The following is a 23,674-nucleotide window of genomic DNA, read 5'->3' as shown; positions in this document are numbered from 1 at the left end:
ATAGTATGCATGCAGCCTATTAAAGATCAGAAAACTAATAAGGTGATGAGAACTAACAGGTCCAAGCAGGCAAGAATGCACGCCCAGTTACAGACCACAAGAATAACCAAAAGGTGCTATATTTGGCAATTTCCTTTTAAGGACTAAGATTTCTTCAACTGGTTGTGGTTTTTCAAGAAACGACTTTGCTTTCTTAATGTAAAGTCTTGACACGTCTATATGAAAAAGCAGCTTAATATTGAAGCAGAAATTTCATATTGAAGCAGTATTGAAATTTAATATTGAAGCAGAAATTTCAGTAGTTGACGCGTCAATATTTTAAATTTTACTCATTAATGTATCAAACTGAAACCGTACTGGAATCGTGCCGAACCACAATAAGAAATACCGAACCGTACCAAAATATTTTGGTACGGTATTTAGTACACACAATTGATAAACCGAATACCGAAATACCGAACCGAAATTCTTAAATACCGAACCGAAATACCGAATGCCCACACCTAACGTGACGAGCTCCGGGCTGGTAGGGCACCGAGTGATGACTGGCCCCACTGAGATCCATGATGACCATGACCCGAAGATGCCCCGCGATACTCTGGACGGGCTGGCTGAGCAGGCCTGAAAGAACGACCTCTACCATACTGGAATTGGCCCCTCGAAGGAGCACCACTATAACTGCCCAATCCTTGAGGCCTCTTGGCCTCCCTCTCCTCTCGATCCTGACGACGAACTATCTTAATCTCGCGAATGATATCAACCACCTCCTCGAACATAGCACCCAACACCCTCTCTCGGGTCATAAGAATATGGAGATGATAGTTAAGGCCATCAACAAATCTCCTGATCCTCTCACGATCTGTCGGAACCATCCAGACGGCATAACGAGCCAACTCAGAAAACCTCGACTCATACTGTGACATAGTCATTCCCCCTGTTGCAACCACTCAAACTGTCTACGCAGATCCTCTCTGCGGGACTGTGGTACATACTTCTCCAAGAAAAGAGTGGAGAACTGCTGCCAAGTAAGGGGCGCCGCACCAACCGGCCTACGCCTCTCATACGCCTCCCACCAAGTGAAGGCAGCCCTAGAAAACTGAAAAGTAGTAAATGCCACACCACTAGACTCAAGAATCCCTGCTGTACAGAGCATCCGCTGACACTTATCTAGAAAACACTGGTCATCCTCGCCCTCAGCACCACTGAATGACGGAGGTTGGAGTCTACCAAACCTCTCAAGATGACGTTGCTCATCATCCGGCATAACTGGCACCACAAACTCCTGAGCTGGTGCACTCGGCTGGTCTGGAGGTGCCCCCGGCGTCTGAAGTCCATGCACTACCTGCTCAGGTGCGCGAGCAGCGGGGGTCTGATTACCTCCCTCGGCCTATGAAGTAGCTGCTGCTGTAGTGGCTGAAACTGCCTGAGCCAGGCCAGTGCAAACTGTCAAGATCTGTGCCAAGGCCTCCTGTAGACCAGGAATCATGATAGCCACAGCTGGTGCCTGAACTGGTGTTGTTAGAGCATCCATAGCTGGAGCCTGATCCGGAGCTAGGGCAGCTGGTGGATCTACAGGTGCTGCCCTCGCTGCTTTGCCACGACCACGGCCGCATCCACGGCCTCTGGTGGTCTCAACTGGTGGTACTGGTGGTCGTCCACCTCATCCGGTAGCTCGCGTCCTCACCATCTGTGAGAAAATATGATAACAGAAGTTTAGTACTCGGACCACAAGTTCGCACGACAAGAATTTAAAGAATATGTAGTTTTTTCCTAAAGGTTCTACAGCCTCTTGAGGATAAATACAGACATCTCCGCACCGATCTGCAAAACTCTAATAAACCTGCTCATGACTCGTGAGACCTATGTAACCTAGGCTCTGATACCAACTTGTCACGACCCAATTCCTGAACCCGATCGCGATGGCGCCTTTCGTGAAGACAAGGCCAGCCAAACCAAACAGAACACCTCTTTTAAATAGTTAAATATCATAAATAGTTCTAAAGCATGATATAATATCCATAATTTGCGGAATTAACGATAACCTCAGTAAGAACCGTTCCGACACAGCCCAAACCGGGGTGTCACAAGTCATGAGCAACTAAGAAATCCGGATACAAGTTTACTGAACACTAAATCCGATACAATAGATCTAAGAACATGAAAATGATAAAATAAGGGAGGCACGGGGTTGTGGACGCCAACAGCTACTTCGTAGTCTCTGAATCACTGCCTGGACTGGGAGGATCAACACTCAGGAACGGACTCTGCGATGCCTAAATCTGCACACAAGGTGCAGGAAGTAATGTGAGTACTTCGACTCAGTGAGTAATAATTATAAATAATGGCTTAAAGTATGAAAACACGTAAGGCACCAAGCAATCCTATATCAAAGCAGTAAAAATCATGTAAAGTAGTAAATCAGTGAGGAAGTCAAGTGAATCTCTTTAAATCAGGTAAAACAGGTAATTTGGCATGTAAATAACGAGTAGAAATCTGCCCTTGGGCACAGTATCAATCACTCAGAACAGTATCAGTTCCCCGGGCTCACTCTCATCACTAGTGCTCATTCTCAGCTCTCGACCCATGTATCTCTCATAATAACAGCAATTAGAATAACTGTTGCGGCGTGCATCCCAATCCGTACATCGTTGCGGCGTGCAGCCCGATCCATATAGATAGTTGACTGCGCTCACTGGGGGTGTGCAGACTCCGGAGGGGCTCTTACAGCCCAAGCGCTATATTGCTGCGGCTTGCAGCACGATCCATATAAGTATTGTTGTGGCGTGCAACTCGATCCATAACATATATAATATCCTCACCATTGGGTTCTCAACCCCTCTCAGTCCTTAACCTTACAGCCTCTCGGGCACAATAACAGGAGATAGGGATCTCAGCCCACAAATTCCTCTCATTTAGGAATAGTATGATAAAACTAGCTCGAATCGTTTAAAACAGATAGAAACATGACTGAGGATATGATTTTTTAATAAGTATAGCGAGGAAAATCAGTCAAAATCCCCGAAGGGTTCAGATAGTTGGCACGGAGCCCAAATATGGTAATCAGCCCAAATCATGATGATAACAAATAAAATTTCAATCAAATACACGGTAAAAATCATCAATCGGTACGGACCAAGTCACAATCCCCAGTAGTAAAAGACCTCACGCTCATCATCCAGCGCGTGTCTCACCTCAATATAGCACTACGATGTGCAATCCGGGGTCTCAAACCCTCAGGACATCATTTACAATCATTACTCACCTCGAACCGGCTAATTCTCTAGCTCGCGATGCCTTTGCCCCTTGAATTGGCCTCCACGCACGTCGAATCTATCCAAAATTAGAACGAATACGTCACAATATGCTAAAGGAACAAAGCCCAAGCAAAAACATTCGAAAAATATCAAAAATCCCGAAATTAGCAAAACCCGAGCCCCGGGTCCACATCTCGGAATCGGGTAAAATTTATATTTTCAGAATTCTCATACCCTAATGAGTCTAACCATACCAAAATTATCTAATTCCGATACCATTTGGTCCTTCAAATCATCATTTTATATTTTTGAAAGGTTTCACAATTTTCTTCCCAAATTCCATCCCAAATCATGAATTAAATGATGAATTCAATGATAGATTCATGTACTCTAGCCAAATCTGAGTTAGAATCACTTACCCCGATGAATTTCTTGAAAAACCTTCGAAAATCGCCAAAATCCGAGCTCTCTAGGTCAAAATATTAAATAAAACCCAAAACCTCGTATATATAGAGTACCCCTCATATCTCAGCCTCCGCGGTCCACACAGAACCACTGTAGTCCGCGCAAAAGCACCGCGGTCCGCACAGAACCACCGCGGTCCGCACAAAAGCACTATGGTCCGCACAAAACCACCGCGGTCCGCACAAAACCACTGCGGCCGCACTTCATTTTGTGCGGTCTGCACAGCACATACCGTGGCCGCACTTCCTTTTGTGCGGTCCGCGCGGGTGGGTTCCGAGGCCTGCAACCCTTCTGGACCTGCTACAGCTATGGTTTTTGGCCTAAAACATCCCGGAACCTACCCGAAACTCCTGGAATTCCAAACTAATTGCACCAACATATCTCATGACATCGTTCAAACTTGTTCAAAACCTCGGGACGCTCACAACAACATCAAATCACCAATTTAACAGGGGATTCAAGCCTAAGAACTCCAAGAACTTAAATTATGTTTTCGATCAAAAGTCTATCAAATCTCACCCGAATGACCTGAAATTTTGTACACATATCCCAAATGACACAACGAAGCTACTGCAACTCTCAGAATTCCTTTCCGACCCCTATATCAAAAATCTCGCCTATCAATCGGAAATCGCCAAACTATCAACTTCGTTAATTCAAGCCTAAATCTTCTCTACAACTCCAAAACCCATTCCGGTCGCGCTCCTAAGTCACAAATCACCTCCCGAAGCTAACCGAACCATCAGAACTCACATCCGAGCCTTCTAACACATAAGTCAACGTCCGGTTGACTTTTTCCAACTTAAGCCTTCTTAAAAGAGGCTAAGTGTCTCATTTCTTACCAAAATCCTCTCCGAAATCAAACTAATCAACCCGATCACATAGAACATGGATGACGAAGCATAGAGAAGCTGAAATGGGGGAAAAACGGAGCGGTAACTCATGAGACGACTGGTCGAGTCGTCACAATAGGTGTTCGTAACACGCAACGGAAGACAATAACAATCCTAGGCAGATCTTTTCGTGTTTAAAATTTATTTACATGTCAAAGATCGAATCTAAGACGTACCTGGTAAAGAGAGCCTCATTTCAGAATTTTCTTCAATAGTGCGAAGACTCTATGCGTATCCACACCGAGACCGATCATTGTTATCAACTCTTTGATCAACGAAACCCGCAAACAAATTGAACGAACTATTGTGCTAAAGTTCTTCTCAAAAACCGTAGCCAATGTGAAAGACCAAGAAACTAAATTTTCTTGTCAAGAGTATTTCTTGACTCTTTCAATATCTCTGCGTGTGGCAAACCTATTATACGTTTTATATGTTGTAGGTCTAGGTTTTCTATAAACCTACATACATACATATATATATATATATATATATATACCTATTATACGTTTTATATGTTGTACTTCATAGGTTTTTCCATAAAACTTCTTCATATATGTGTACTACCTTAGTAATCCATTTTCCAATATAATGAGGAAAAGTCAGAGGCGGTGACTTTGTGCAAGTCTAATGCCAAACGTAATTTCCAATTGAAATTGGAATCCCATGACAAATGGGTATCATGTTTGCCGACAAGTCCTTTTGGACTCTTACGCTACTTAATCCAATTCAAAATTGGATTACAAGCATAATTAATATTATATATACAACTTTTGTGCAATATCAATTATATTGTATATATCACATATATATTTCAATCAAGAGATATATTTTAATTTTCTATTCCAAATAGAAAAGTTTAATTTGTTCACAATATTAATTATATCTCTGTGCTAGCAAAGAATATAATAATATTTCATTTGGACTAATAATTAAATTTATTTGACTAATTAAATTATTTAATTTAATTATCAAATAATAAAGTAATTAATCCTTTAGCAAAGATCAGAACACTCGTTAGTGTGCGACCCCATAGGTTCAATACTAAGCTGGTAGTAAATTGATCACATCAATATACTAATCAAGGGTGGCGTCTAGCAACCCTCCTTAATGACCGGATAGCATGAAGTATACAATTTACTCTCAAGAACCTGTAGAAGAATAATGTATTAATTCCTTTCGTCCTTATAGCTCCGAGTCACCCTAGGATATGGTTCTACTGTCAAATCCTAATATGTGACCAACTATGTGCTCATGTCAAATATAATCGACCATCGACTAACCTAAGAAACTCATTTCTTCTTTCATTCAATTGCTCAGGCCAAGGTCTTAATTGGTCGTTTATAATTCATGAAAATATGGAGCTTAAACTCATTACCAAGAGTTGACAGATTCCATCTTGATCAATCACTAATTCGACAAACATTTAATCATGCCCATTATCTTTTCAACTATCGCCCTAGGGCCATAGGTGTCTGGTATCAAAGAACAATAAATAACTTGTCAATTACTATGACGATCTCAGGTCAAAGTAAACTTTTACATTACATTCTTCAAGAGAATATCCTATTGGCAGTTTATGGTAATTCTAACCATTAGGAATTATCCAATGAGTCGGTTCAATGATCATATCTCTATATGCATCATCTATCTATGTAATTTAGCTAATGAGATCAACTAATCTTTATCTCATAAAGACGATCATATAAATATTGATCTAACCGGATTACTAATGTTCAAATTAATAATCCTACGATCAAGAACAAATTTAGATTAAGTTGTAAGAGACTTTACTCTCATTATCATGATCTCCATTACGATGACAAGTCTCAAAATTTAATCAAGGACCTTATTAAATTAATCAAACAATTAATAATAACTATGATAAAAGAATATCAAATGCCATATATTTTTATATCAAATAACGTTCACAAAAATATGTTCAAATCATCAAATATGATATTGGATCTAGGGCATATCTACTATATCCCTAATGACCACGCCCACCTTCTCCCGAATATCTTCATTCTTAATCCTATCCATCTTAGAATGTTTGCATATCCACCTCAACATCCTCATTTCTACTACTTTCATCTTCTGGATGTGTGAGTTCTTAACCGGCCAACACTCAGTCCCGTACAACATGGAAACCTAACCACTGCTTTATAAAACTTACCTTTTAGTAACAATGGCACTTTCTTGTCACACAGGACTCCCGACGCTAACCTCCACTTCATCCACCCCACCCCTATACGGTGTGTGATATCCCCGTCGATCTCCCCAATCCCTTGAATAACCGACCCAAGATACTTGAAACTACCCCTCTTGGGAATGACTTGAGAGTCAAGCCTCACGTCCACTCCCACTTCCGTCGGCTCGACGCCAAATTTGCACTCGAGGTACTCCGTGTTAGTCCTGCTCAACTTGATACCCTTAGATTCAAGGGCATGTCTCCAAACCTCCAGTCTCTCGTTGACGCCGCCTCGTGTCTCATCAATCAGAACTATGTCATGAGTAAATAGCATACACCATGGCACCTTCCCTTGAATATGATGAGTCAGCGCATCCATCACCAAGGTAAATACGAATGGGCTGAGCGCAGATCCTTGATACAACTCCATAACAACTGAAAAATACTCTGAGTCGCCTCCTACTATTTGAATCAATGATATGAAATTAAGAGTTGAGATAGTTGTAAAGAGAAATAATTTTCATTCACAAGTGAATAATTATTTTTCGCCCTTCCATTAATATGATCCTTGGAACTATCAAATACTCTCAAACATAATTTTCCTAGTTTTTTGTGGCACCAAACACGCCAGAAAGGGACGGTTTCTATGAAAACATGCGAAATATCAGAAGGTATCTGCCAATTCTATCGTGCTAAAAGGAATAATCAAAGACAAAAGTTGTCAAAATCTGCACCAAGCAGTCAAGCACAACGTCGAGTTCCACGTTTGCAGCGGCGGATCCAGAATTTTTATGCTACGGGAACTTATTATTGTGCTCAATCAGTGCCCCCTAAAGGCTTTTACTGTTAAGGATGCAATTGCTTTAAAATTGACTATTTTCAAAATATATACGTATATATATACTGAATTTCAGCCGAAGTTTACGGGACCCCTCGCCCACATACATGGGTCCGCCTCTGCACGTTGGGTACTATGATAATATATGGATATATAGATGCTATCATTATTTGAAACAAAAAACACAAATATAATTAAAGTTGTCACAAATTTTTTAACACATGTTTTTAGATGAATTGAAAGATAAACAAAATACAAGCCACATAAGAATACGGTTGAAGAGATCGAAAATGACTAATAAGGAATAAAAATGAAACACGGGTGCACATTTTCCATATGCTTTTATATTTGCTTGATTCATTTGTAATTTTCTGTGAACTTTTTCACGTGGTTCTTGGTCATTTGAGATATTTTTATAGATGAGAAAAGGAAGGAAAAAAATATGAGGGGATTATAAAGTGAAAAATCGAACCCAACCTAATGAAGTTCAGTTAACAAATTAAATGGACTAATAAGATATTTCGGTCATTAATCATAGGCGGACTTGGTATTTGAAGATTATGGGTGCATTTTTGAATTAAATCAAAATCTGCTTTATATATAGGACGTCACTGATAATATATCACTATAGAAATATATACATATATACATGAATTTTTGTCGAACTTTACGGGTGTCGGTGACCTCTCTTGGTATAATATAGGTCCGCGTCACCTGATACTTGTTTATCGAAAAGAAAGGAAAACATTAATCCTCCATTCTTCCAAATTAATTGTCATGTTTCACTTCTCGAGAGTTAATTTGACTAAGTTTCGAAGCTAAATTAGATTAGATCAACTATATAAAAAGTAGTACAAGTAGCAATTATTCTCATGTCAATATGATAAAAATTATATATTTCAAAATATTGGCAAAGTTCATATAGTTTGACTCTTGAGATGCCAAATATGACAACTAATTTGGGACGGAGGGGGTGATTTCTTTTCTGAAACAAACAAACTAAGCGTGTATTTAGTAATGATGCCAATTATTTTCTGAATATTTTCAGAAAATAAGTTATTACTATATTTTTCAAAACGCATTCAAACGTGAAAAACATTTTTTTATTAAAAGAAAAAATATGTCTTTTTCGCTTATATTTTTCTCCAATGATCCATTTGAAATATTTTTAAAATTTTAAAGAGTGTTGGATAGTAAATAGAATTTATAGTGAAGAATAATTTTCGAAAAACATTTTCACCCTATATAATTTCACGTTCAAAACAAATGGGACCCCAAATAGTAGTTATAAGGTTTGAATTTCCCTATATTAGCTGGTGTAGTAGGTAAGCTATCAGTGAGCTTTCCTCATTCACATTCACCTAACGAAACAGCAAATTCATGGAGTCTCGCTCTCTAACAATTCGCGCCAAATTCCCAAACCATTTCCACATTTCATCATCTCTTCCTCGTCTGGCCATTATCAATATACCAAACCCTAAATTTCTCTTCATATTGTCTTCTTCTCCGATGCCTCTTCTTACATCTTCACGGCGACTTCAAATCCACCGCAGAAGGACCTCTTTTTCACGGCAGTTCTCGAATTCGAGCTCAAAATTTGCCGCACGCGCCGTGGGAAGTGATTCGAATGTGACTAGAGAGCTAATCATTTTGAACTCTGTTTTAACTCTGGTGCTTGGGGTTGCGAATCGTGTACTTTACAAACTTGCCCTTGTTCCTATGAAAGAATACCCCTTTTTTCTAGCTCAGGTTACCACTTTTGGGTGAGTTTTATAATTTATTCTTACAATTATAGTGTGATCACCTATATACCTCATTTACCTGTGGGATATGATTTGGTTTTTGTACCTTCAAAATTAGAGTTCTTTCTAGAACTATTTTAGAGGTTATTTGGGTAAGCTTATAAGCTGGTCAAACTGCTCATAATCACTTTTATGAATTTAAATTTAAAAGATCAGTTTCAATTAGCTAACCCAAACAGGCTCTTAATACTTTCTCCAACTTAAAAAGAACGATACTTACTATTTGAAGAGTGTGATTGTTTTTCTTTTTTTCCTTTGACTACAACCTTTTCATTCATTTTATAAAATTAATGATAAAAGATTGTGATGTATAATGTTTCTTTCTCTGAATTTGTAAATTTTATTTTTAAACCTATATTTGATTTGAGATAAAAAAATATATATTTAGTAATTTGACCTCTACTTACTACTGGATTCTTTAAGAGTATATTGTAGACTTGCCTAGAGATATTTTTCAGCCTAGATTTCAACGTGGCTATGAGTATTGTGAAGAAAATGCCAGAAGTTTTAAGTTGTATGAATCTCTTGGTTTGACTTCGAAATTGTACTTCCACTTAATGACTTGTATTAACTATTTATGAATTATGAAATGTATGCCTAGTTACCTTAGGTTAAATTAAATTGCAATTACATGGTAGATATAAATCTTTGGTGGTACAAGCTTTCTTTTAACTATAGCATAGTGTCCACGGTAGCTAATCAAGAAATATAATAAGTAAATTTGCAATTACTACATGTTGTCCCTAAATGACCTTGCAGAGATCTCCATAATCAGCTCCCCCAACATTGAAAATAACGTCTTTAGGGCAAAAACTTCCACTTTGAAGTACCTTAAGAACAATGGAGAATACTCCGTTTGTTACCATTTATAGAGAGGTATTTGACAGGGTGCGGAGTTTAAGAGGTTAATTTGACCTATATATCATATCGGTAATGGTAGAAGAAAAAAATAGTTTTATAGAGAAAACATCACATCAAAATTGAAATTTTGATTGGATGCGTGAATTTCTTAATCTTGAAAGTTGTGACTTCTTTTTAGAAGAGGAACTGTGACAAATATTCTGGAACTTTTCAAATTGAGAAGAGTATAAGATAAATTGGAACGGAGTAACACTAACATCTTTAGTCCTACGTTTCACTTTGAAAAATCATTTTAAGACCAAAGAAGGAAGAGGATGAGGTGACATGTAATAAGTTTGTTACCTTTTACATGTAAAAAACTGTTCCAGCCTTAGCATGTGAGTAGAGACACTATTTTCTTGACCCGTTTGATTTAGTAATTCATCGATCACCTATTGCATTTTCGAAGCCCAAAATTACAACTGGACATTGTTCCTAGTAAATTTCTTTTGCATTGAAGATGCTGGGATTGGAATGTTGAATAACTAGTGTAATACCGGTTATATCTCTCTATCATTGATTGCTAGAGACCAAGTTTCCATGCAGTTGCACAAGTGCAAATACATGGCTCTATGCCGTCATGTCTCATATTCTAGCATGTCAGAATAATGTAAGTTATTAACAGGTTTTGACCTAACTTAGATGGGTAGGCAAATAAATGACAGGTGAATATTTGAGTCTTCGGGGGCAGCATTTGCCTACATTCAAGTCGATGACAAGCTGAGAAGATGATCTAAATTAAAACACTAAAATATGTTTGTCAAAACAGGTTCTGAGAAACATGTAACTTTGACTTTTATTCTGAAATGCCATGATTTAATTGAGCTTTTTGATCCTGGTTAATTGCTATTTGTTATACTATGTAGAGGCTGATAGTAATGTGGTTCATTAACTTCAGGTACTTGGCTATTTACTTATCCATATTGTATGCGAGATATCATGCTGGTATTGTAACTGACGAGATGGTGGCCTATCCAAAATCACGCTTTTTGCTCATTGGTTTCCTTGAAGCCCTGGGGGTTATTTCTGGAATGTATGCTGGAGGTATTACATTGTACTTAGGAAAGTTCTAGGATAATAAATTAACTGTTGCCCCTCCCTGTCTAGATTAATATCTCTGCCTGCTTTGGAAAAAACATTTAGTTTAGATCCTTTATGTGTTCTGCTTTCTTACTCTAAACTCTCGTCTTCCCACAATGATTAGACTTTTCTCATTTTTTTTGCTGCTTGATATGAACCTGAAAAACAATAGTAAGCTCCACTGAGAAATGAATATAAATGATTCAATCAGTTAAGAAGTTATTTCTGATCGCTTGCTTTTTGATATTTTACAGCAATGCTTCCTGGACCAGCCATACCGATACTTAATCAGGTAATGTCAACAATAGTAGCTTCCCTTTATTGCCAAAAAACATATGAGTGGTTCACAATTTATCTTTCCATTTACAGTAGATTTCCTAGAGGGTTGACAGTGGGACACCCTTTTCTGGTGGAATGACACGTTCAATGCATCCTTGATTTTCCTTTAGCATCTACAAAATGCCATTAGAACTTATTACTCCATTATAGTAGCTGTTGGATGAGGATTAAATGCATGCCCAGTGACTCGGATTAAATGTATAGATATGTAAAAATTAGCATTTAAGCTGTCTTGAATATGTATTAGGCTCCTCAATATCAAAGAAGTCGTGAAATACCTTTAAACAAAAATTCCCAAAGGAAGAGGAAAAATAACTTATATAAACATAATGGTTTATCCATATAGGTCACGTATTTGGGAGCATTTTGTTAGAGATAAGTAACTGTTATCAGCATTTATTGTTCAATGAAACAAGCTATTGTCTTAGTAAACTGAGAAATTACCCAGAAGATGACCCAGTACTGTTAAATCTTTTTCTTTGTTTCCTTGTAACTTGCATCAGATATATGTATTCACCAGTCCTCCCCCCCCCCCCCCCCCCCAAAGAAAAAGTAACGTATGGAGAGAGTAATAGGATTTCTTTTGTTTTAGGAAAACAGTGTCTGTATGAAATTATCTAGTTTATCAGTCTATGAAACTGGATATCTGGAGGTGATCAGCAAAGTATTAAATATATTGACGCTACTGTTATGATTTGGAGTCCAAGGATTCTGCCGGCACAGTGTCAGGTAGTAGTTTACTCATTTCAATGCCTTGATGGAAACACTTTGTTTTATTTCCTCTTACTTGTTAATGGATTCATGGATTGGGAATAGGTTCTGTAACTTGCTGAAAATTCATGTCTTAACCAACTTCAACAAGTAGAGTTATAATTGCATCCTGAAGATCGCTTAACAAAGATCTCACTCGTCCGTAGAAGAAGCAAAACAAGATTGCTTAGCAAAGACCTTTCTATTGCAGACCTTCTTGGTGTGGCAGTTGGCTCTCTCTGTTTTCATACTTGGGCGAAGATACTCGATGAATCAGATAGGCGGATGCTTACTGGTGGTTGCTGGAGTGGTACTAGCCGTAACAAGGTCCAACACTCTGCTGGAGGGAACCTACAATATTTCACTTCTATTGACAGAGACGTTTGGGAACATGCAGAGCTTATAACATATATTCCTGTTTTCTTTCTCGTTACTTAGCTACTTCCTATGGCTGATCCTTTCGGCAAATGAGCTGTTATAGATAGTGATAGGAAATTGTTCTGCATGATCAAGCAACTCACTATTTCTGTATGCTATTCTGCTTTTATTTACCTTGGCTTTTGTCCTTGTGGAATGCAGTGGACCAGACTCCAATCAGATGCTGGCAGGAATCGCATTTGTTTGGCCAGTATTGATGGTTGCTTCGAGTGCATTCCAAGCCGCTGCGTCTGTTATTAAGGTATTCAGTAAATCATGGTATACCAAATTACCAGTAGCAGTCTGGATCCTTAGATAATCATTTTAAGGGCTTTGAATGTGTAGGAGTTTGTTTTTATTGATGCTGCCAGCAGACTCAAGGTGCATAGCTCTTGTACAGAGTTTCGTTTTTGTGTGCCTTCACTTAGCTTTGAATACGGGATGCTCCAAAGATACTCCATTGGTCTCTTTTCAATTCTGTTGGTAATGCATAATGCACAGTCCTGATAAATCTTACAATTTATCCAGGGGAAGGTGCTAGATATTTTTGTCGTCAATTCTTTTGGATCTGCATTCCAGGTAATTGTATGAGTAAGAGAAATTTTGATACACTAACTTTTCGTTCTGACAATTCTTCAGGGTTATTTACTTTAGAGTTTAGAGTTGAATGCTTACATATATACTGATTTAATTAGCCTTAACCAAATACCAATTAGTGGCTCTTCTGTTGACTTGGTAGTATTCACATTCAGCCCCATTCTTCAATTCCAGAAGTCAAGTGGAACTAAATACCAACTGCTGGCTTTTGTATGACATAGTTGTAATCACATTCAGCACCATTTCTTCAATTCCAGCAGTCAACTGGAAGATAAAGATACTTCTTTGCGCAGGTGTTGTCTTGAACATGAAATCTAGTTCTTTCACTGAAGTTTCATTGGCAGTTATGCAAGAGCTCATGGCTAACGGTTTTAATGATAGAGAGAAGAAATGCTTGAAAGATTGCAGTACAATATGCAAAATCTCTTTTTAGTTTTGACTGGATCCTGAGATGTTTTTCATAGACTTACAAGCCACTCTAACCCTTTATGCTCCTCAATTTCAATTTATGCTGTTGCTGAAGTGTTATTGCAGAATCAATTATAGTTATTAAAATGACATTGCACTTATAGACAATTGATATGTTAGTAGAGAATTGCTTCTTCTATACATATGTATTAGACACTCACACACATATCAGAGTGAGTTGATCTGTTGACTGTTCAGCAATGCTGTATTCTGAATGTTTCTTTTCGTAATATGTGTTTTATTTGTAGGCTCTTTTTGTTCTCCTTTTTCTGCCTTTTCTTTCAAACTTGAAGGGGATACCATTTTCTGAGCTCCCTTCATTTCTTAAGAGCGGTGCTGGTTGCTTCTTCAACATAGGGAACAATATTTCAGGTACAATCTCTGTTCTCTTGGACCTATATGTTGCTTGCATAAAAGGACAATGGCATCATTTCAGGATTTGTAAAGTGAGTTCGTGAAGGTCATGATCTTCTGCAGTTAACATATTTTCTTTTAAACTCCGCATGTTTTACGCACAATATGAGAAGCTCCCCATGTCTCCCCCGTAGATAGCAGTTTTAACAGGTCAGCCCCAGATGTGACCTCTGCAATCCTGCTGAGTTCAGAGTTTGATGAGGACCTTAAGTTTCTTTTTTGGGGAAGCTGGCAGGAAGGAAAAGACTTGAACCTAGAATATTTTGGCAGGAAATCTTGCTTACTATAGGCACCCGCTTTCTTCAGTCAATCACATAGAGATTTCAAGGTTATAAATGCACCCATCGGAAACAAGGGTGGAGATATTTTGGGTAGTATGGATTTATCTACTTGTTAGTTGTTAGTAGATTGCTCTAACTTACATTGTGAAAATATCCATAGAACTTGGGGGTACTGGAATAATAAAAACCAAGCACAGAAACTGGATTTAAAAACTTAATGTTGGTTGCCACTCGACGTGAATTGTATAACTGAAATCTTGCTATCATAAGGTATTCTGGAAATATAAGCTAGTTGTGTGCCTAGTTGTTTGCATATTAGTACATGTCTCTTAGGATTCAGTCCATAGCTATACTTTATCAGTGGAAACATGAAGAAGAAGAAAATTAGAATGATAGCACAAATTTCTGGTAGTTGCTCGAATTGGCCATTTACTGCTGGCATAATGTTACATTTTTTAATAAGGTAAATACTAATTTTATAAAAAATGGTGAAACCCCATATACAAAAGCCGTATACCAAAAAAATAGAGAACCTACATCAAAACCTAGTTCTCTATAAAAGAAGCCAATCTTCAAAGCATTGTTCATGTCACGAACATGTATTAGTTTCAGTAGCTCTGATGTAGAACTTAAGTAGCTAAACAAAATTTTAATTGTCTTTTCCCATAGTAGATGTGAACACGTGATTTTTTTTCTCCATAAAAGAATTATCAAGTTAGAAGCATTTTTTCCCTACATCATGGATTGATGAGTCTTACTGTCCTTTTGGCAATTCTATTGATCAGGTTGTGATGGGGCGCCGTTGCTACCCCTTCTTTACATATTTACAAATATTGCTTTCAACATATCAATTCTCAATCTTGTGAAAATCTCGACTGCTGTGATTTCATCCCTTGTTGTGATGTCATCAGGTTCTCTCTCCCTCTCACAGATGCTCCGAACACAATACTTAGAGGTGTTGTTTATATTCAATTTTTTTTGCAGTCCTATGACCAACTACATCTTTTTTCCTCTCTGCTTTTGTAGTGCCTTTATCAATGTATCTTCTCTCCATACCGCTGCCATATCTCCCAGAAGGTTCAGTTTTGAGCCCCTATTTCCTTCTCGGTAGTGCTGTCCTTCTCATTGGTCTTATCCTGTATAACATACCACGGGCTCAGAAGCAGGACAAAAAATTGTGACTCGTTCGAATCATTGCAACTGATGTCCTTCTATCAAGATTCTGGATTTAATAGTCATCATCTTGGAAAGGCATCGATCCACAAGGGTATAATCTCCATCTTCTAAGATGCATTGTTCCCTGGTCAAATGGTGCGGCCTACCAGCACAATGGATTTAACAATGTCATTAATTGACTAATCCTACTACCGGATGTCATCACAGGCTAAGGTATGGTTAATCACCACAAGCATTGACGTATTCTGGGGTGTACTTGCACTGTTAGAGTGTTTTGACATTACAAGTGGATCACAATACCAAAGGACTCTTGTTATGAAATGCCTACGGTTGACTAAAGAAATTTAATTGCTAGATCTTTTTGCTGAGGTTTTCCTGCAAAAGAGACATTTGTGTAATCTTTTTCTTTTTTTCTTTATTGGGTAAGGCACAAGATTCCAGAAATAAATTTATTCGAAGTAATTATTTCGATTGCAAAAATAGAGAAAGAAATTTACACTATGTTTGGATCATTGTTACCCATCGTTTTATAATGTATTGTATTGTACTGTATCATTTTGTGGATACAACGTTTGGATAGATTGTATCATTTGCTGTTGTTAAATAACAATTTTGTTGTTTGGTTTGATTGTATCGTATTGTACTGTAACTGATAAGTTTACTAAAATATCCTCAGTTGTTTTAAATAAAATTTATCAAGAATTACATATAAAAATAATTTAAGAAACCTCTTTAAAAAAAATCTAATAAGATGGAAAGAGATAAAGAAACGAACGGAGATTTGGATGAAAAGAATAACACAAACCAACTCCGGAAAACATGGACGTGGATAAAGTAGGTCAATAAGTTGGAGATCTGGAGTTAAAATAAAAAAAAATAAAAGGATAAAATAGAATTATGAAGTAATAAGTAAGGACATAATTGGAAAAGAAAATACGAAATAATCCCACCACACTAAATCGATTGTTTAAAAAATTGGAGCTTTTGGTTGTTCCGGAACAATGGATTTAATAATACGATACAATCAATTTTAAATAAACAATCAAAACAAACATTGTTTCCAGATAAAATACAATACGATACAATATGTAACAATCATCCAAACAAGTTGTTAGGCTATCAAGTAGCGAAGCGAGTTATCTATTGCCAGCTTTTCCTTTTCTGTTATTCCAGTGAAGTCTTCACCAAATGGTGAAACAAGTTATGTAATGTCATTATCTGCGAATGCTAAGAATATCGATCTGTCATTATGTTAACTTTCCTGTATCCTTTGTAATGAACAATTTACTCAGCCTTTAAACTTGTGGTATGAGCAATACCAATCACGAACTTTTGTGGAGATTAGTTATCCCTCCTCCTCCCCCACCCACCCAACAACAACACACACAAACAGATGTTCCATTTGGAACACCCTTTTATCAGATGTTCCATTTTGAATGCCCCTGTGTTATACTCACTAGATCTCGCTCCAAAACTCCTCTCAACAGAAAAGCAGAATGCATCAGCATAACAACCGAGAAGGTAAATGTGGGCTAGTAATTTGCGACTTAATAAGCATTACTGTTTAGGATAGACTTATTTTATGGAAGAGTAAGAAATATAGTTTGCGACAAGAGGGGTTGTTCAAATAGTTACAACTCCACTGTCGTGGGTTGAGTCACCAAATTAAAGGAGCAATAGCTCTTAATCAAAGGGGAGGGGAATCAACAAAAAAAAAAAAAGGTTTGCAGCTACCCATTAAAAAGTAAATACTACTCATTAAATTTATGATTATTAAAAACCTCAACAGGATGATTCTGAACATCCTCTAGAGATAATGAGATGCATTCGCACTTTTTGCCACCTTTACGCGTTTCAATAATCATACTAAACTCGCTTATTCTTACGGGAAAATTGGTTCTTGGATATGTATGCGCAATACATAACTTCCATTGCTTATGCTTTTAAAATGACTAGTCCCATGGTACACGCTGCATTGCGCATTTTCTTATATCAATAAGTAGGGGTGTTCATAGTTCGGTTTGGATCGGTTTTTCCCTAAAAAAAAATCAAACCAAGTAAGTCGGTTTTTTCAAATATTAGAACCAAACCAAACCAATTAAGTCGGTTTTTTCTTGATTCGGTTTATGTTGGTTTTTTCGGCTATTTGTTGGTTTTTTCTTAAATATAAGACATACACTACCAAACACATATTTCGGCGATCACATTTTCAACGTAACATTATCAAATCAATTGCCCTTTGAGAAATCTATTATTTACCAAGATATATTGATGATAATTGAATCAAATAGTGATGAATAATTTAAGGACTCAATTAAAAATATATTATTTTTAACATGAAATAGATTCTTACACTTAACAAAAGAAAACTACCAATCAAACTAGAATGTAAAGGTAAAGACCTGTACTAAAAGTGCAAACGATTAATATTTACTATAAAATTTTTGAAACTTTGTATAAAAGTATACATATATATAGGTGTAATAATAAATTTAAAATAGTTACTCCTATATTCGGTTTGGTTTGGTTTTTTTTTATTAAAACCAAACCAAATTTGATCGGTTTTTAAATTTCAAAACCAAAACTAAACCAAACCAAAAAGTATCGATTTTTTTGGTCGGTTTGATTTGGTTTTCGATTTGGTTCGAGTTTTTGGATTTTTATGAACAATCCTATCAATAAGGATAGAGTTTTAAAAAATAACATAAATATTAATTAAACGGCATGTTTGATAATATATTTTTGAAAATAATGAGTGTTGGTCGCATTTAGCTAGTTCAATAAGAAAAATTTCCTACCCTACGGAAGATTTATGAAGACTTATGTGGAAATATCTTATGAAATACTTTTATCACGACTCTTCAAAAATTTGTCAAATAACAAATTAAAAATGTGAATATGTTAGTCTTTTACTGATTAATGAAGAGATTGGCCTTACAGCTCCTAAAATTTTTGATAAATAACAATAGGCGAAATATATAAATAATGATATATAAATAATGCGAAATATATAAACGACCCCTTTAAGTTGCCTTCAGCGATCAACTGAACACCTAATTTATTTATTCACAAAACAAGATCAACCAAATACCCGACCATGTCAGTCCCTTCGCGTGAAATGCACTTTCTCGGACGGGAGTTGCCTACCAAAAATTAGGTTTTTCCTTTTCTTTTCCTAAGATAATGTGGACCCCACCTAATTTACACACATACTTCTCCTCCAATTTTCACACCGCCTAAATATCAATTATCAATTTGTTAGTTTCGGTGTATTATCAATTTGTGGGAATTGGTTCTTAAATATCAATTTGTTGGTTTCAGTCTATTATCTTTTCGCTGAATGCATTATTCCGGGACAATCTGGTATTTAGGTGGTGTAAAAATTGGAGGAGAAGGACGGGCAGAAGAAGATGAAGGAGGGGGGAGGGGAATATCATAACAAAAGGTAGCCGGAAAACATGGCTGAAAACACTGGCAAAGCGAAGGACCGCCGGATTTCGACTTTTCGGCAGGTTTCACGGCCACATCGAAAATCACCATCAACTCAAGGGAACATATAGAGCAGTAAAAAGGACATAAGCGAGGGGGTCGCCTGAAAAACGTAAATCCGGCCAGACTGATGAAAAACAATCCACAAACATGACGCAAAAACATATCTTCAGTCAGATTTGGATGTATCTAAAGTCGACCGGTTTTAATGAGGTCACCGACTTTGTAGATTTCACCGGCGTTTGAAGGCCTGTCGGTAAGGGTTCTGCCTCGACAAAACAGTGATAGGGAGAAGGGGGGAGGGTAAAGGGTGGTTGTGGTAGAAGGGGAGGTCGCCGCCTAGTCGGTCATCACCTCCGGAGGCGGCGATTGGTGCCGATGCGGCGGCACAAATGGAGGGAGAGAGGAGCCGACAGCTGCTATGTCAAAATGAGAGAGGAGATGGTAAAGAACGGTTCTTTTCTTCTTTAAATATATTTTCTTTTTGTTAATTATATATGGCAAAATTACACATGTCATTTTTTGATTGGTCTATTTGACATGTCATCGGCAAGTGCAATTCACGTATATGGTCTGTTGTACTCGGTTATTTACTTGACCTATTTAATAGCCGCTTGAAGTGTTAAAATGAAAAATGACTCGGTTGAGGTGTTTGTTGATCATCGAGGACAACTTAAAGGGACCTTTTTATGTATTTCGCCAATAACGATATAATGTTTAAAAGTATAAATGAATGATTTATGCAGATAAAACTAAATGATACAATTATTTATGTGGAGAACAGATTTTTTCTCTCTAGTACTTGCGTTTGATCTCTGTTATCTTTTAAAGTTGTTTTGGCTCTACAATTTAAGCAGCTCGCTAAGTCTCTTTGTGGATGCATATGATTAGTAAGTTTAATAGTACCAATTCATGAGCAAAACATTTGCCAACGTAACCAGAGTATACGGAAGGATTGAAATGACGAATCCTATTTCCACTGCTTATGTGCAGTTGTATGAGCACAGAAAACACTAGCATTTCCAAATTATCACTGAAAATGATCACAGGATAAAAAGAGGTTCAGATTTTCACATTACACAGAACTTTTAGATAGGCAATGCAGACCCCCAACAAGTAGCTTGTATTCAGACGTCTTAAATCTCAATGTAATGGAGATGAGAATTACCTAAAAAGAACTACAATTTCCTTTTTGATTTTGTGAACGGATTATACAACCATAAGAGGCTTCAGTTTACCTGTCTGTCCCATAATTTTCGAAAGAGAAACATACAGCCAAACCACATCCACCATGGCACATTAGCCTTGCAGCAAGAAACTTCAATCTTAACTGCTGACAACAATAACAAATACGGTGCAGATTTTGAAGCGATAAAAGTCACAAAAATTAACATCATGATGAAGTTGTACATCTTACATGAGCCAAGGAACCTCTAATCATTCCTACCTAAGTCTCTATATTCTTGGATATTGATGTACTCAAGCTTGCAGTCGTTCAATTCCTCCTCTGCAGTACATAGATATTAGAAGTTAATTTCCAGCAAGTTTCCCCTTACAAAATAAACTTATGTCCATAAACAAAAGATAGAGACAAATTATAAGCTACTACAAATTAAATGGACAAATAAGCTCCATTTTAACCGCGAGTATTACAGTTTTACTGCTTGCTTCAGGACACAAGGTTGTTCACTATACATACAAAGTCAGGGAAGAGTGGAGGGTTGTGAAGCATTGAAAATAATCACAGAACTCAGGGGCCAACAAGTTCCGTCCAATTAAATTATTGAGCTGAGTAAAAACAAGAGAATAAGCAACCATTCCAGAATATCAACATTTTATGCATTCACTAGCTCGATCATCACCTAAATGGGAATGGACAAGATTTATATATGTCTAGGGCAATTATTACATCACAGCAACGGCGAGGATTCATATATAACTCTCTCGAGCAGATCTAAACTTCGTATTCTGAAAAACTGACAAACCAAGGATATATCCAATCTCCCTAAACAATTACCTTACGCTTCTTCTGTTGTTTGATTCCAGCGCTGCCGTTATCAAAGTTTGCTGATTGTTCAGAAGCATCCCCTAAAGGCAAACTTTTTATCTCGTCATAGAAACTATCTGTCTGCCCAAGCAACCTAGCACAATTAAAGGGAAGAGATTAGCGTCCATTTAACAAAAAAACAGAGCTCCACCTAATCTTCCGGCACTCTCCAGACTACGCATACATTAAGTTTCTACGTGAAATGATCAAGACTGACCATACAGTGCTTTTCTTTTTAATTAGTAAGACTGATCATACAGTTCCTACAAAACTTACCCATTTCTTGACTTCTTCAGATGTTTCATTTTCTTTTTTTCCAACTTTGTGAGAGGGGCACGAGCAAACGTCTCCTCTTCTTGTCGTGCACGTTCTTCCATTTTAGCCATGTACTCTCTGAGTTCTCTACTTTCAGTTCCAACAACTTCTCTTACCTGTATTTTTCACCGAAAGCAATAGTAAAATACAGGAGGGGACATTACATTTTATCTTCTTCCATAGGAGCAGGTACAAGTTTGGGGGGTCGATATACATTGCTGCCATCCTGTAGCTCTAGACAAGAAACATTCAACCATCTCTTTTATTTTAGGAAATCATATGGGAGATTGAGAGAGTAAAATCATAACTTCAACTTTTTGAACTGCTAATGATCGAGTCAAGTCTTTGAACAGGAAGAGGAAAAAGGAAGTAAAATGGTCGAGTACCAATCACCCACCTCTGTGCCACGTGTTTTAATTTACTAACAAGCAAAGCAAATCAGGATTTGGACGATACGTCCTCCTTCTGGGTATCTGTTCCATTCTCACTTGTGAGCTTCTGAATTTGATACTGTAGTTTCTTGTCGATGGGGGCGAATCTGCACAACTGCAATTAGGAGCAGAAAACTACCCAAGAGGAGCTGGAAAGAGGGAAGAGCTTCAACATACCTTCTCCAAAAACAATCAATTGAGAATCCTTTTGCCTTGCGAAGCAGATAATAGACAAGTGATTGGCAATAATTCAGAAGTAGCAGATGCTTCGTTTCAAGGTAACTTATTCCTTCTGCTGACCCGCTTTCACCTCAAGACAAATTAATTGCATCGGGATTTTGGAAGAAGAAACAAATACTAAGTGATTTGCCGCTAATTGACTCAAATATTACTGGCAATAGATTAATGGCAATTGAAAGACATAGCCATTAAACTTAGTTTAATAGGAATCCAACTTTTATTATTTTATACTCCCTCCAACTTTTTTCCTCTTTAACTTTCATTCCCGCTCACCCATTCCCTCCTTGTAAACCACAAAAAGTACCCACTAAATTCAACTCTAATTCAGCCACCAATTCCCTTACTGACTATCATCCGGCTATCACCAATTCATCTCTCTCTTTTATATATATATATATATAGCTTTTCCATCTAGTTTTTATTTGCTTCGATGTAGATCTTTTATATATATATATATAGCTTTTCCATCTAGTTTTTATTTGCTTCGATGTAGATAGCTTTACCTCGCTAATTTCCAGCATTTTTACAAATATCGAGCCCTAGGTTTGGCTGTTGTCTTTTTTCCTTCTATTTTTGTTCTTTGTATTTAGACTAATTTTTTGTTTTAGTATTTAGTTTTGTGCCCTAGTTGTTAACTTAGATTTGCTCAATTTTCGTTACTAATTTCTCACACTATATGTACCAACCTACCTATCATGTAAGTAGCAGTTGGTTATATGGTTGTGATGGATTATTAGGCATTATCAAAGTTTCTCTGTTTAATTTAGTGAATTTGGTGTTGGAACACTGCTATTTACCCAAAGAAGGATGCTTTACTTTATAATTCTGATAAAATTTTGCTTTCTTTGAGCAATTGATGATGATTAGTAGGCCTTATTGGGATGATACTGGTAGAATGACAGTCTTTCATTTCACTTTTCAGTAAAATTAGCATTTACTAATTTCCTTCACATACTGTTGTCTATCAATATCTCTCTTTCTTTTACCCTCTATCTCTCTCTTCCTCTTCTTTTATATCTTCCTCAGGTATTGCATTTGTTTTTCTTTTATCAGGATTAAGGGAGAATTAAGTGGAGAACATGGAAAAGAAACACTCAGCTGAGCAATGAAGCTTTTGGTCAGATTTTATCCTTGAATTTCTATTTGATTTGTTGCTAAATGCAGTGAAGTTTGCGTATTTTAGTTTCATATTAGCGTTTCAAAGTTACTGGACTGAATAGTCATAGCTGCTCCTATGCGGAGGTTGTGTTGAGTCTCCTATTTGATTGATATGTTTACGATGCTTTTAAT

General features: G+C 37.2%; 2 protein-coding genes across 5 annotated transcripts; one reads left to right on the top strand and one right to left on the bottom strand.

Moving 5' to 3' along the window:
• The first annotated feature begins 8,919 nt into the window (after positions 1-8,919).
• Positions 8,920-16,412, top strand: LOC107762960 (protein CLT2, chloroplastic). Of its 3 annotated transcripts, XR_012699967.1 has the most exons (11): positions 8,920-9,401; positions 11,239-11,384; positions 11,675-11,712; positions 12,721-12,836; positions 13,089-13,188; positions 13,272-13,307; positions 13,455-13,505; positions 13,666-13,816; positions 14,240-14,363; positions 15,472-15,597; positions 15,713-16,412. XR_012699967.1 is itself a non-coding variant. In XM_016581363.2 (10 exons), the coding sequence occupies exons 1-10, from the start codon at positions 9,019-9,021 to the stop codon at positions 15,865-15,867; spliced, it is 1,275 nt and encodes a 424-aa protein (XP_016436849.2). In that variant the 5' UTR covers positions 8,920-9,018; the 3' UTR covers positions 15,868-16,412. The 3 variants fall into 3 exon arrangements, 1 of the variants encoding a protein (XP_016436849.2); XR_012699966.1 differs by having other exon boundaries at positions 13,666-14,363; XM_016581363.2 differs by lacking the exon at positions 13,666-13,816.
• A 4,273-nt stretch (positions 16,413-20,685) lies between these two features.
• Positions 20,686-22,463, bottom strand: LOC142170659 (uncharacterized). 2 transcript variants are annotated; one of them, XM_075232694.1, is made up of 5 exons: positions 22,322-22,463; positions 22,111-22,251; positions 21,675-21,829; positions 21,369-21,492; positions 20,686-20,858 (listed from the first exon to the last, which is right to left on the bottom strand). In XM_075232694.1, exons 3-5 carry the CDS (start codon positions 21,782-21,784, stop codon positions 20,847-20,849), a joined length of 246 nt encoding a protein of 81 aa, XP_075088795.1. In that variant the 5' UTR covers positions 21,785-21,829; positions 22,111-22,251; positions 22,322-22,463; the 3' UTR covers positions 20,686-20,846. The 2 variants fall into 2 exon arrangements, with proteins under 2 accessions (XP_075088795.1, XP_075088794.1); XM_075232693.1 differs by having other exon boundaries at positions 21,675-22,251.
• Between the last annotated feature and the right edge of the window lie 1,211 nt (positions 22,464-23,674).

Source organism: Nicotiana tabacum, chromosome 16, assembly GCF_000715075.1.
Source record: "Nicotiana tabacum cultivar K326 chromosome 16, ASM71507v2, whole genome shotgun sequence".
NCBI lineage: Eukaryota > Viridiplantae > Streptophyta > Magnoliopsida > Solanales > Solanaceae > Nicotiana > Nicotiana tabacum.
This window is presented reverse-complemented; position numbering and strand designations above follow the sequence as displayed.

Bases quoted from the DNA above. Each gene is read 5' to 3' on its own strand.
- LOC107762960 (XM_016581363.2), top strand. From the start codon at position 9,019: ATGGAGTCTCGCTCTCTAACAATTCGCGCCAAATTCCCAAACCATTTC. The intron at 13,506-14,239 runs GTAATTGTATGA...TTTTATTTGTAG, and splicing joins CTTTTGGATCTGCATTCCAG to GCTCTTTTTGTTCTCCTTTT. The intron at 15,598-15,712 runs GTTCTCTCTCCC...CTGCTTTTGTAG, and splicing joins CCTTGTTGTGATGTCATCAG to TGCCTTTATCAATGTATCTT.
- LOC142170659 (XM_075232693.1), bottom strand. From the start codon at position 21,784: ATGGCTAAAATGGAAGAACGTGCACGACAAGAAGAGGAGACGTTTGCT. The intron at 21,493-21,674 runs GTAAGTTTTGTA...TAATTGTGCTAG, and splicing joins CTGAAGAAGTCAAGAAATGG to GTTGCTTGGGCAGACAGATA.